We start from the raw sequence: 14,286 nt of genomic DNA, 5'->3' as shown, positions 1-14,286 counted from the left end.
TGAATCTCCTCCTTGTCTTTGTCATTGCTTAATGTTAAAGAGAATGTTTTTGCCAGTTGGAAGAGAGTATGTGTTATCAAGTTAAAAAAAATTTGTATGTTAGCTGTGTTATCCCTTGTGAGAAAAGATTCAGTGAAGTAGCTGCTTGAAAAAAATCGCTTTGAAAATTGTATTTCCCACAACTAAAGACAATGACAGAAGGCAATTTTTAAAGGTACTTAGTAGGCAGCTGTTTTAGCTGCATTATCAGCTGTGTGTGAAGGAAGACGCGCAGAAGGGTACGTGGAGCTTCCTGGTTGCAAAGGGCTCTGTCCATGGCCCTAGGGATGTTCTTGCGTGCACGCAGTTGTGTGATCTGTGAACATGAGTGAAGCCCTCCTGGTGTGCTTCTGGTGCTGAAACCGAAGTGTGTGGCTTTCCCTTTGGCATGTTACAGAGAATCTTTTTAATGGAGAATGTGATTGTAGGGCTTTTCAGGCTTTGTCTCTGAAAAAAGTTATGCTTTAACTTGAGTTTGCCTTTAAAGTAATGAAGGTCTTGCCTAAATGCAAGAAGTTGTAGTTTATTGGTTATTTATACTGATAGAAGCTTCTCTAAAGTTGTATGACCTTTCCTGTTTGGATACAGGTTTGCGCTATCAACCATCTTTTGCTTCCACCTTATAAGGGAAAGAAAACAGTTTATACAGTAGGCATCTTTTATACTGATGTGTCTATACTGGAGACTGTACTGCTAAATTACTACAGCAAAAAGATCTCATCTCTAACTGAAATGTTGAGTGAAGGACAAAAACTATAAGGAAACCAGGCAGTAATGAAACAGGTGTAAAAAATATATAAAAGTGTGTGTGTGTATATATATAAATATAATAAATTTAATGTGAACATTCATATGAGGTTTATTTTTACTGAGGCCACAGACACATGAGTAGATTATCCTAGAAAACCCCCAAAACCCTGCTGGCTCAGGAGCTTTTTTTTTTTTTTTTTTTTTTTTTTTTTTTTTTAAACCTCAGTTTAATCTATAATTTTTCACCCCATCTCTGTTCCGTGGTAATTTCTTAGGGAAGAGAGTGCCAAGTTTTTACTGCAGAGCCTTCTGTCTTGGAGTAATTGTCTTCATGTCTCTTTAGCCTAATACTTAAGGTAACCTGACAGTCCCTGAGTCCTTATTTAGGTCTTTAAATAAGTTTGTTTGTTTTTTAATGATAGAAATTTTTCAGTGAGAACAAATCCTTGATTATCATTATTATGTGATGGTATAGATGTATCAATACGTATTCAAGAAAAGAGTGATAATTATAAGGAATTGATACAGCTGAGTATTGTTTCTGCCCTGAGATCTGTGCAGAGCTGATCTTAAGGCACTGTGCAAATATAAACAGGTTTTGGCTGTGTAATGTTTTCAGATTAGAAATTCATCTTTATAAAATATTCTTTCTGTACTCATATTATCAATCATGAGAAAAATACTAAGACTTTAAATATAAAAGGCTGACTTTCAGCAAAGTGAATAAATAGGATATACAACTCTTTACCCAGGGACAGATCTTTTTACTCCATATTTGTACAGGATTTAGTGCAAGGCTTGACTCAGATGCCAAGCTCCTTTTGTGGTGTTGGGAAAAGTATATTGGTAAAAACTGGATGGCTTCTTGTCTCTGTAGAGCTCTCTACTTCTAAATTAGAAATGTAAATTATGAACATCACATGTCTCTAACTTTCCCTTTTCCCTTAAAATGCATTACTAAGAAATATTTTTTTGAGTAATGCATTGTAACCAATACCTAGACAGTTGATAATATAAAAGTTCTTTACATTAGTATGTAATATTATTTTAAATAGTAAGCGTGACTGTTTTAAGATAGTGTGTTGAATCAAGTAAGACTCTCTATTAAACTCTAACTTATAACTCAATTAGTGTATGCTTCTGAGAGTAGTCGAACCATTAAAGGCCATCAGAATACTTTTACGCAGAATAAAGCATATGGTAGATGCAGTGCAGAGAACTAATATATACATTCAGTTGCAAAACATGTTCATTTTAGGTATCAGAGTATAAACAAAGACTAAGCAATGAGATGCAGTGCTATGTTCTAGTATGTCTTCAGTGATTGAGGGGCAGCAAGGCGATAGTAAGCTGTCTTCACACCTTCCTTCAATTTATTAATCAAATGTATATTTCCGTAAGGAAAGATTAAATTTAGTATCTCTCTCATAAGTTATAGCATCAGGTGCATTCAACATAAGTGACAGTGGGGCCAGTGGGACCAGTCCCGCTCACATGAGTCAGAAGTACCAAGTCCAAAGAGCAGCGCTGAGGAATCGCAGCACATGTGGCCGGAGAGCCAGAGGAAGAGACTGGGCGTCGTGGTGTTTCTAAGAATCAGCTGAAGTAGGAAGAAGAGATCAGGAGCAGGAAGGTGGCTGAACTGTGCAGAAGTTAGTAGAAAAGGATGAGGAGTGAGTTGTAACTTTTTAATAACGATACATGTCCATGTTTGCGGTAGTATTAAGGGTGGATCGCAAAAAGCGGCAAGTATTCATGCCATGAACTTCAGGCTCTTATTTCATTTCATTCTTTCTTTTTTTTTTCTCCAATGTATCACTTGGTTTTCTTTCCTTTCCTCTCCCCTCTGGAGGGGGAGAGAAGGCACTAATTATTTATAAGTGTTAGTCATACCCAGTCATTAAGCTTAGTCATTACTCAGGACTGTGCATTTGATGGTTAGTAAAAATCAAAATTAGACTTCATTTTGTTTAAAAGCTTTCCGAGTTCAAGCTTACAGGTGTGAAAATACACTTATTTCTGTGTTCAGACTCTAAATAAAAAAGTAGTACTATTTAATAAATGTTGCCATCAGCCAAATGACATGCAATATCATGTCCACGTTGATAGTTTGTATTTGAACTCACAGGTGTAGTGTTTGGCATGTTCTCAAAGTAGAACAACTTCTGTATCTACACTGAGTGCCATAAAATTGCAGGCTGCTTCTGCAGAGAATTGGCAGGAGAGTTTGCACCAATGCTGCGCTGGTTATTTGTCAGTCTTGAGTTTTGTCCAACTTAGGCTCTCCACAACTACAGGTGAAAAGGTAGCACCAGCAGAGAATTTTTCCCTGCGAGAATGGCAACAGGGATACCTCTAGTGGGGCATTCACAATGGAGACAAATTAATGAAATGCTTTTTTTCTTTTATAGGTTTTCATGTACTTAGTGGCTTTAGGGTATTGGTTTTTGAAGTAAGATAATATAGATTTGCTGTGTTATTCCTCAGTAAGTATTTGTGTGCAAGCTGTGTTAAATGTAAAGTAGCTTGCCCATTTCCATTTCATCAGATACTTGAACAGCTCTAATGTTGGTATGCCTTGATACAGATATCTAGATATATCTAAGCTTGAAAATGTCCCATTTAGAAGAACATATCAAAACAATTGGTGACCCCTTATTTTATGTCTTCCTTTCTCAAAGACAAATCAGACTTTGGTATGACTGTATTGATGTTTGATGCAAGTATATTGTAATTAATGGCAGAGCTAAGTCTGAATCACTTTGAGATCAATAATTAAAGTAATTGGTTTAGCTCTTGATAGTGTTTTTCTTTCTTAGTTCTTTCTGCATCAGACTAAAACCAGATTTGTGTGATGTTTGGGTTGCAGTTTGATAGAGCTCTGTGGTGATTTGGCTTTATATGCTTGACTAGAAAGGCATGTTAACGCTCTTTCATGGAATATAGCTTTCTAAAGAAGTCAAAATAGTTTAAAATCACATTGCCATTGAAACTTTTGTTAAATGCGGGCATATAAATGGATGAGTTTACCAGAACACTTCTTATGCACCTCTTCAACTGAGAAGCTGAGATTTTTTCCATATGGAACCACTGCTAAGTGTGGTTGCTTTTTTTTGGCCCTCTAAGATGATATTATTTCTTCAGCTATAGTCTTAAAATGCTTTGAAATTTATATTTTGCAAATCATTTACTTCTTCACTTTTTAAACAATATAGTGAAGTTCTATGGTGCGAAATTGAATTCTTGCATAACACTAATCTAAAAGAAAAAAAAAGCTTTTATTACAAAATTGAATCTTTTTGTCTTCTGACTCCTTAGTAAGAAAAAACAAAATCAGTTTTTCGTAATGTGAAGTTGGGTGTACTTAGCTATACAAAATGCATGTTTTGTGTGCTGTCGTCAGGCCTCTGTGATCATTTTTGAGGATGCATCTTTCATCTATGTTGGCAAGAATCCTTCAAAAATTAGTGTTTCAGTTAAGGCCTGCACTGCGTGTGTGTGGTTTGGGCGCGAGGGGAAAGCAACGATATGCAAGTGGAATGGAGTGCCTTGGTAAACTAACGTTGTATCAAAACACAGTGTTTTATCTAGGTAAAATTTGGTTTTGCTGTTCTGGAGTGACATGAGGAGTCTTTGCAATGCTTCGTGACTTACCCACCCATCATCCTTGTAGTGCATTGCTCATATGTGAGAATAGCCGTGCGCAGTAGCAGGAGTACAGATCTGTCATGGGTGTGTATGTGTCCGAGAAGGCTTGTGTGTGACAAGACTCCTCTTCCACAGGCTGTCTCCATGTGTGATGTGGTCTGCCGCTATTGCAAGGTAAAGGAGTGATGTGCTTTGTAGCTCTGTGGCAAGTTCTTGTTCAAAATTCTGTGCTGTGCTGGTCTTCGCTATCGTGTAACGTATAGTGCTTGTCAGGAGAAACTCGGAGTCGTTTTGTGTGTCTTTTTGTGACAAGTTCTAGCTCACCACACACACAGCAGGTGCTGAACTTTTAGCAGACACCTCTAGACACGTGCAGCACAGCCAAGCACTCATACAGTTTTGTGCAAAGCCTCAGCATTCATTGCTTTAGGATGCCCATTACTCTGAACCAAGATATGGGGGAATCTGGTATGATATCTCAGGTTGCTTCAGTGTGCTGGACAGCCCTAGCACCCTCTGGAAGTTTTATGGTCTGTAGATCCCTAATTTATCAGGGACCAAATCTACTGCTAATGCATGTTCATACACACTGACCTCATCCGTGCAAGTGCAGTGTGAGCACTTCTGGAACAGGGGAAGTCACAAACAGCGGTGGGTTTGTTTTCAGCCAGCTGTTTTGCAGGAGCAGATACCTGCACCATGTAGACCTTTTTCTATGCATTATGGTTACCCTTTTGGAGCTGAGATACCTTTGTAGAAGTCAAAAAAACCAAGCAAATTTGTTCATGAAACTCTAGAGCCTGAATTGCTAGCGTGTCAAACACTTTGATGGCAAAGAAGGTCAAATAAAGGTTTTTCTGGATTTGCTCTGCAGCATAGATGGCCTGAGGTTCTATGAACCTAGACTAAGTGTGTGTGGGGTGTTTTTTTTAACTATTACTGCTTTTCCCCTTATCCACAACGTGCAAGGAAATTCACCGGAGGAGGAAAGGTCTGAGCAAGAATGTCCCTGGCCATGGCTGAGAAATTGCTTAACTATTATGTCTGGACTTTCCCCCTTATTCCTATCATGGTCCCATCTTGATTCACTGCTAAGACCGTATTTGACAGAAGAACTGATGTAAATTTATTAATGAGATTAATGGAAGCTCGGTTGAAGTCTTGACCCACTTTTACAGACCCAGCTATGCGTCATGTTAAATCCAAGTGACTTTCTGTTTCCCCTTGAATGTGTGGCTGGTAATTGGCACTCTTTTTCAGAACTGTAGAAGAATTTAAGTTGGAAGGGATCTTAGAAGGTCACTTTGTCCAACTCTCTGCTCAAAGCAGAGTGAAGTTTAAAGTGAAGTCAGGTTGCTTGGGCCCATTCGAGCATCTTAACCATTTTAGTGGCCCTGTGCTGCGCTCGCTCCAGCGTGTCAGCATTTCTCTTGCATTGGGAAGCCCAAAACGGGACACAGTATTCCACATGCAGCCTCACAAGTGCCAAGTGGTGGGACATGATTGCTTCCCTGAACAAGCTGGCTACACTTACGCTAGTGCAGTCCACTGTGTGGTTAATCTTCATTGCTGTAGGGACATGCTGACTCATGTTCAGCTTGTGTCCACCAGGACACCTATGCTCTTATCTGCAGAGCTGCCACTTCAATCCTCAGCCTGTGCTATCGCGGAGGGTTGTTTCCTCCCAGCTTCAGGACTTTCCCATTTGTCTCTTTTGAACTTAATGAAATCCCTGTTGGCTCGTTCTTTCAGCTTTTTAAACCCTCTCTCAATAACAGCACTCCCTTCCGATGTATCAACAGCTCCTCCCATTTGTTGTCACCTGCAAGCTAGAGGACTGTTCCATCCCACCATCCAGCTCACCGATGGAGATCTTGAACAGTGTTACAGGTCCCATCACCACCCCCTGAAGGTTGCCAGAACTGGCAGCATGTCTAATGCATTGGTGCATATCTCTCAACACATACAAAAGAATGCATCTTCAGCATCATCTAATCCGGTATTGTTTTGCCATTTAAAGTGCTGTGCTATTCATCTCGATTTCAGTGTTTTCATTACATAATGAGTTGGTGCATAGCTTGTGCCCTTCATGACCTGCTACACCTCTGCTAGTATATTACAGAAGCTCTTTTTTGGCGTACATAAGTAGTTCTAAGTCTGCTAAAACCTGTCCTGTGTTTGGGGAATATTCCTTTAATTACCTAAATTCTTATGGAGTTGCAATGAGCTAGTAGACTTTGATAGGCTCCTCTGTCTTTTCCTGTGCTTTTCGTTTCTGTGGAGTGATAACTGTTAGAGGCTGGTCAGTAAGAGGAGGAATGGTGGATTGCTGGACAGCATCAATGTCAGTGCCAGGTTATTTCCTTTTCTGCAGGAAAAGACACTAGCAAATACATCTTTTCTACCAAATGTTCTTCTCCAGCTTGTATAGGCAGCTATTTTTTGCTCCAACTCTCTGTCCAGTGTTCTTCCAGTGTTTTTGTATTGGTGAAATCTTCAGAAATGTTGTCCTCCTATAAATGTTTTATCATTCAGGGGTCTCCATGTAGCCTGATCCAATCACGTAAAGAGCATTAACTCATCCCCTTTGCTTTTACATGGGTTTTGTGGTGTGCATGATACCATTTTGCATGACCTTGGACACTGCTGTCCTTTCTGTTGCACAGAATCTCATCTGACAGTGAAGAAAGAATATTATTAAAAAGCTTTCTTCTATTAATATGGCACAGCCTGCTTATGATTACTGTCGGATCCCCCCCTTCCCCTCCCAGATCAAACGCTTGTAACGCCTTATCACAAATGAATAGGCTTGAGAGCTTTAGGTACAAACTGCACTGGTGTTCAGATAACCTCTCAGGTGAACTTTCCTGGCAAATCTGGATAGGATTGAAGATTTGTCAGATATTGGTGGACTTTATGATCAATAACCCTGTTTTCTAGATATGTTTGCAAGAACTTTGATCTCTTACACGGAAAGCATCAATCCTCTAGTTACTGTTTCAGGCCTGGACATTCTTTCTGAGCATCAGCATGGGTACTGAAGGTGATTCTTTGCTGCCTAACAGTTTTCCCTGGCCCTAACTGTTTTTTTGTTTCTGGGAATAAAGTTCAGTTACTTTTTTGCTTTGACAAGTGAATTTCCTCAGAAGCCTGGAAAGAGTATTCTCCATGCACTTTCCAGACCATTCATTAACTCTTCTGTCAGGTCTCAGGTACCAAAAAAAACCAAAAAACAAACCCTTATTAGAAGTCTAGGTTCCTAAGTAGTGGTTTTGAATCAATTTGGATTAGTCCATGAGCTATTCTGTGGGTAATAAGCAAAATCTGGAGGTTTGAACCTACCTGTTCTTAACTTCTGTTCAGTATCTGCCTCAGCAAGAGCAATGCTGTCGCTTCTGATCTGATAGGATGCTTTCTGGGATTTATATTTCACAGATCTGGAAGAGTTTCATTATTGCCTGCTGGTATCCCCACTGACCAGCATGGGCACACCTTTCAATGGTCTGCACGTTAGGTGTTCATGCTAACTGTAGTTGGTGAAGTCTTTCCATGTGTCATCTACTGTATGGGTCAAGTCCCTTAGAAATGGACCACTTATGCCAAGACAGGATGGTATCTAGATATACTGCTGTTTGAGTGGCCACCTGCTTGATGCAGTTGTCAGAGATGATAATTTGCCACACTTGCTGGACTGTATTTCCTCAGATCAGTAACCTGAAGATGCCTAGTATATCTGAAGGGAACTTTAACTCTGTCATTATGAACTCTGGCTCCTGTAAGTATTGTAACCAGGGCTTACCAGAGAGCTTCCTCGTGTGTCTTTTTGAGCATACAGGTTCTCTAGCAAGAAACTTGCATGCCTCAGGAGTTATACAAATAATCAGTGTAGTCTGCAGAGGCTAGAAAATGAGTTTTCAATCTTCCTCCTTTATTATTTTGATACAATTTTTTTTTCCCTTAGTCTTTACTAAGCTATGCCATATTTCATAGAAGGGAGGAAGGCGAAGGCAGGGGAAAAAAAAGCCTGTGTTTGTGGTTTTCTGATATGTCAAATGTGCAAAGCTCTTTATTCTTTATTCCAGTGCATGACTTTACAAGTTCTACAAATTACTAAAAAAACCAACCAAACAAAAAAAACCACTTTGTAAATGGAATTGCCATTAGCAAATAGAAATAGCAAGAGGTAAGTACAACGCAGTGTGGAATCAAGCAGCTGCATTATATCATAATGAACTTTCCCATCCAAATACTCTCTTGAAAACGGGAGGTATCCAGTAAGGTCTCCACAAGAAGACAACATGAGATGACCATTGCATTAGTCAGGAGCGGAAATCTTTTTTGCATAAGGACCAGTCCAGCTCAGTCTTGTTAATCCTTCCTTTGGAACTGTGAGGAGTTGTTTAATTCGAACTAAAGTATGAAGCTCTTTCAGGATTCTCTTAAGCCTCTAACTTCTAACAAAAATGTTAATTAATTGTAATTTTAATTAGTTTTTTAGTGAGGGACTTGGAAGAATGTTCTGATATTTGCATTTTTTAATACAGTGAATGTGATTTTGTAGTATGTCTGACCAGACTTTCTAGGAAAAGGAAGGCAGAGAGATATTAAATATGACTAATTTTTTTTATCCGTTTTATTGTAAATGTTTCATTAGAAAAAGGTAACAATGATCTTTATGGGCCGTTTGGTTTCAAATAGCAACTCATTCACTTGTGCAACAAAAAACTGGTTGGTATACTTGAAACATAAAGATCTTTTCCATTCATACTTTTCTATTAAATTTAGTGTCGTATGTAAAGTGAGATAACTTGGTACAGTTCTAGCTGTCTCCTAGTATCTGCTAGTCATTGCTAGCCTGGTTCGTTAAGCATTTGTACCTTAAATGCACTGGAGTTTGAGACCATGATACTTCTGTATTTAATGCTATCAAAATTCAAGTTTTGGAACAGAAGAGGAAACGTGTACCTTTGTTTCTTCCTTTTTTCCATTGCAATGACTAAATCAACTTGAAGATGATTAGTGCACGTGTGCATGTGTCTGTGGCAGAGGGGTCTGTCGTAGTCCTACAGTGACTTTGTTTAGAGTAGGGAAATAAACAGGATTTTTTTCATTTTAATTTTTAATCAAGTTAGCCCTAAGCAGCTTTCTTGACTTCACTGAAAATCTACTTAATGCCACGGTGGGTATAGTTCTACTTTTTCTTTTTTCTTTTTTTAGCTAATTTGGTTGGAAAAGAGCCCTTGGGTGGGAGAAGCTGAGGGAGCAGAGTTCCTCCTCTCCCGGGAAAGCGCAGCAGGGCTGGAGAGGTGTGACAGGTTCAGTCAGAAATCGGTTGTGCTGGTCAGCTGGGCATCCTCGGTGGTGAATTTCTGCAGGGAGGTTTTAATAACAAAGTTCCTTCCTCATCTGGATTTCTTTTACCTTTTCTGAATGTATTGTGGTATAATACCAGGATGAACACCATGCCTAAAGTTTATGCAAAACTAGTCTGATTTTTGTGATTGTGTTTGTGCGCGTATAGCCCAATAAGCGCACACAATAACTTATCTATCTGTTGTAGGCCCTAACTTAGGTAGGTCAGGAAAGTTGTATGTAAATCTAAAATAGCTCTGTATCAAGTAAGTGCAGTGTAATAGAACTTTTTAAATAGGGACAGATATGAATGTAGTTTTGTGTGAATTACATTTTTATTCTGACTTCAATAGCTTAGCAAAGGTTCAGACTTCCATTACTGAGATGGAAGAGGAGAGAGTCATGTTCAGATGAAAGGTTTGAATTACAAATTATTGCTTTGTCTATCTGTTGCGAAACACTGAACTTTCTTTGCACATTAATACACAGCTCACATTAATATGCTTTTCAGCTGTCTTTTTCAGCAGTTGTGCTGCGTTAATGTGTAGGCATGTTCTAGTTTGGCATGGAGCTCGGGGAGCATTTCATCGGCCTGGCTTTGGGCTTGCTCCTCGGGGTAGTCAGCCGTCACGTTGTGATTTCTTTTTTTTTCTCCTTCTTTGCCTCTCTCTCTCCTTTTTTTTTTTTTTTTTTTTTTTTTTTTTTTTTTTTCCCTTCCTTATCTTTTCCTATGTTATGTTTTGGGGAGCAAAACAAAGAGTTAACCTGAGTTGACAGTACTGGTCTCCAAGGGGAGGCTGTGCCCGGATGAGGGACTAGCGCAATACCGTTCTTGAGCCTCGCGTGTCTGTTGAGCTGGAGGCTGGAAGAGGTAGCCTTAAAAAAACAAACTAACTAACTAGAATTAGTATATTTTGTGATGTTTCTGGAAGGGAAAAAAATATATAACCCTAAAGAACAGGGATGGCACGTTAGCCCTGGGGAATCCCCAAACTGAATTTTAGGAATGTTTCTTATGATATGCCAGTGTACTTGTGAGCACTTAAAGGCATCTATAAGCGGATAGATGTATAGCTGTTTTTGGCCTTTTCAGTTAGTAGAAAGTAAACAGTGATCAACAACCCTTAAAATTTGACTTTGTCTTCATACTAGCCCTTCTCATCAGCCTTGCATATACCGATGTTTTCAGTTCTGAAAGCACTGAAGATTTGCACTGATTCGGTGTTTAACCGCTTGAGCTGATTATTGTGAGCCATGGCAAAAATGGGCAGCATGAGTTTGTTTCCCAGTATTTTCTGTTTGTACACTGGAGGAAAATGCCAAGGTCTGTCTGTGTGGGAATGAGCTTGTTGGACTAGCAGGTCACTCTCCAGTCTTTAAAATACTGAAATTCTCCGTATTTTTTCAGCAACTTCCCTCCCAATGGCATGAGGCTGGTGATGGAGTGTAGTGTGGTTCTAGGGAGCAGCTGGCAGGATCAAATTCTGTATTTGCTTTCGTGGTTTTTAAATTTCTTGTAAGCTCTGGTGGTGATGTGTGTCATTTTACTGTTTTAATTAAGATACTTCTCCCTATATAAGTTAAAGAAAGAAAAGACACCTTACTTTTGGGGGTAGCCTGGAAAATATTTGGGTTGGACCTGATAGCTGAACAAAGTGTATTTAGTTCCACAGTCTACGAGATGATAAATAGCCTTTTTCTCCCCTTCCCTCAGAAAGCCAGTTTGTAAATATTTATTTCCAGATTTAAGTCTTGTCTGTATCACACAGTGGTCCTGACCTCACACTTGTAAACAAATCACAAGTGAAGTTCCCCTTTTTGATGTAAACTAGTTTAACGTCTCTTTGTGACTATTTGCTTCATTTGAAGGGAGTTAATGCAGACAATTTAAGGAGACATTAAGGGAAAATCAATTAGTATAATCTGTTTTCATTCAGAGTCATTTTTATAAGTATGTGAGTTTGTGCATTTCAAACCAGCCACGGACAGGTTTGGAAGGTGTTATCTGTAAACGTTTCAGCACTTCATCTAAATCGAAAAGCAAATGAGACTGTGATTGTTTCAAAGTCGTGGTAGTCTAAGATTCCTTAAACAGCTCCTTCAGTTTTTTGGTGAATGTTTGTAGGCTTTTTGTTCACTGAGCAATACTTAAGAAAAACTTTCTGATTTCAGTAGTGCCACTTGCTTTTCACGCTGAAGTTTCCTCCTGCAGTTTGTCACTCAAAAATGCTGACTAGTTTTGGGTGCCCAGTTTGTGGCTCTGATAAGCTGCTGAGGCTGCCATGGCCTGGCCGAGGTGTGCAGGATGACTGAGCCCTCGAAAACCAGTTCATGTGGTCCAGATCCTGACCGCGCTTTCAGGGGCAAAAAGAGGCTAGCGTGTGAAAATCTGCCTGCTGAAATCTGCTTCCCCATAGCTCTCCAGTGGGGTTAAGCGTACTGATCTGAGTGACTGAGCAGGGGATGGCTGCCTCATTTCCCTCTCTGTTTTATTTTTCTTTTGGGGTGTAACATGGCACAGTGCTGTCTGTTGTGGAGGCACTCGAGAAAGATTATGGTTTTTATAACCACTTTCATTACTAAATTTGTTATGGGAAATTAATTTAGAATTTTGACAATTGTGTTCCTGTTGCTGATGAAGCCTATGTTTAATTTTTTCTTAAAGAAAAACTAACAGGAATCTTGCTAAATGGCAAAACTTTCTTTTAGTTTGTGTGTTTCATAAAACATAAATTTCTTAGAATGAAGAAATAGGAATTTTACACAATTGCTAATTTTAGCCTCTAGTCGCATGGGATTTTTACTTGGAGGGAAGGGGGAATAACATCAACTCATTTTATTATGTGTTCTTATGCACACCGTATCGAGCATTTCGATAACTAAGAAGTATTTCTGTAATTTGAGCTCTTCTGCTTAAAATATGATAATGTATCTGGGTATTTTGCTTTTATTCTAAACCACTTTTGCTAGCCATAGTGCTTCAACAGTGCATTAATGGTATATATGTCAAACTTGGATAAGAAACTAAAAAAATATTTTCTTTCATATTTGAAAAGGGCAATATGTTTCTTGGCCTATTTATTTGTTTATTTTTATTTATTTTTACAGGCATGGTCCTTGTGCGTAGCGAGAATGGACAGTTGCTGATGATCCCTCAGCAAGCCTTGGCGCAGATGCAAGCGCAGGCACATGCCCAGTCTCAGCCTCAAAATACTATGACTCCTCGTCCTGCTACACCTACCAGTGCACCTCCAGTACAGATATCAACAGTGCAGGTTAGTTCACTAATCTGTAGCATTTAAAAAAAAAACAATCTGTAAATCTCTTGCTGTGAAGAATACTCTAGAAAGTCAGGTATAATATTAGTGATTTGAAGAAGTGGTTGATTAAACTGCTGCACAGGCTTTTCTATGTGGCATAAGCATTGCATTTTGTTCCTAATCTGTTACAATGTAGCTGTTCTTCATCAAAAATGATGTTGTTTCTACCTGGCTGAATGGCTTAGAGTTTAAAACTGCTTGATTTAAAGGAAACCATTTGAAACTGTATATGGTTAACATAAATTCTCCTCTCAAGTTATTTTATAATGGTCCAAGTGAGTTCTCTTGTATCTGTAAGAATGGCTACTATGCAGAGACAAAATCCTAGGTAAGGCAAATTAAATATAGGAACTAACATTGTTTTGTTTGTTTTCCTAAGGCTCCAGGAACACCTATTATTGCACGACAGGTGACACCAACTACTATTATCAAGCAAGTGTCTCAGGCTCAAACAACAGTGCAACCCACCACAACGCTACAGCGTCCTCCTGTTGTGCAAGTGAGTTTTAGAAATGTAGTGTGTATATACGTGTGTGTGTGTGTGTGTGTATATGTGTGTGTGTAGGGGTGTGTGTGTGTGTATGTATGTATATGTGTGTATATATATATATATATATATATATATATACACACACAAATTATATCAATTGTTAAAATTAGCTGAAAACTGTGCTTGAAACTGACAGAACTACAGGAAATACCTCTAATTCAGCGCACGACAGATATACCTTCTGAATTATCCTTCCTAAAACATGTGCAGCTCTTAATCTAGTTCAGATTTTTTAGTTTGTATAATCACAGAACTGGCTTGAATGAGATACCTTTATGCTTTCTTCCTCAAAGTGACACCGCTTCCCTTTGGATTTGGAGCTGCGATGTTAGTTCTGTGATGGGTCTATAGCCCTCTGTTATCTGCAGCAAAATTTACAACTACAAAAAGGCTGCACTGATAGACTTCTGTGCCACAAGATTTCTCCCTCTTGGAAGTCTCTGCTTTGGTTTATATGCTTACAGGGGTTCTGATGCCCCAAGGATAAATCATTGTCTTAAGACAGAGAAGTCTCTTCTAATATCCTGGTCTGTATTAATGATAGGCTTCCTTGTGGATTTTTTTTTTTTTTTTTTGAGTTTAAAATCAGCACGAAAGTATAAAATTCTCAACATGACTTCACAGCAA

At 38.9% G+C, this 14,286-nt stretch overlaps 1 protein-coding gene across 1 annotated transcript in view; it reads left to right on the top strand.

Moving 5' to 3' along the window:
* The window catches only part of TAF4 (TATA-box binding protein associated factor 4), a 41,110-nt gene that overhangs the window by 9,932 nt on the left and 16,892 nt on the right, over positions 1–14,286 (top strand). Inside the window, exons 3-4 of the mRNA XM_026092905.2 lie at positions 12,898–13,064; positions 13,489–13,608. Of these exons, the coding sequence (XP_025948690.2) occupies positions 12,898–13,064; positions 13,489–13,608 (287 nt within the window). The remainder of the gene's footprint in view (positions 1–12,897; positions 13,065–13,488; positions 13,609–14,286) is intronic.

Source organism: Dromaius novaehollandiae, chromosome 16, assembly GCF_036370855.1.
Source record: "Dromaius novaehollandiae isolate bDroNov1 chromosome 16, bDroNov1.hap1, whole genome shotgun sequence".
NCBI lineage: Eukaryota > Metazoa > Chordata > Aves > Casuariiformes > Dromaiidae > Dromaius > Dromaius novaehollandiae.
Note: the sequence above shows the minus strand (reverse complement) of the source record. Positions and strands in the feature narration are given on the sequence as shown.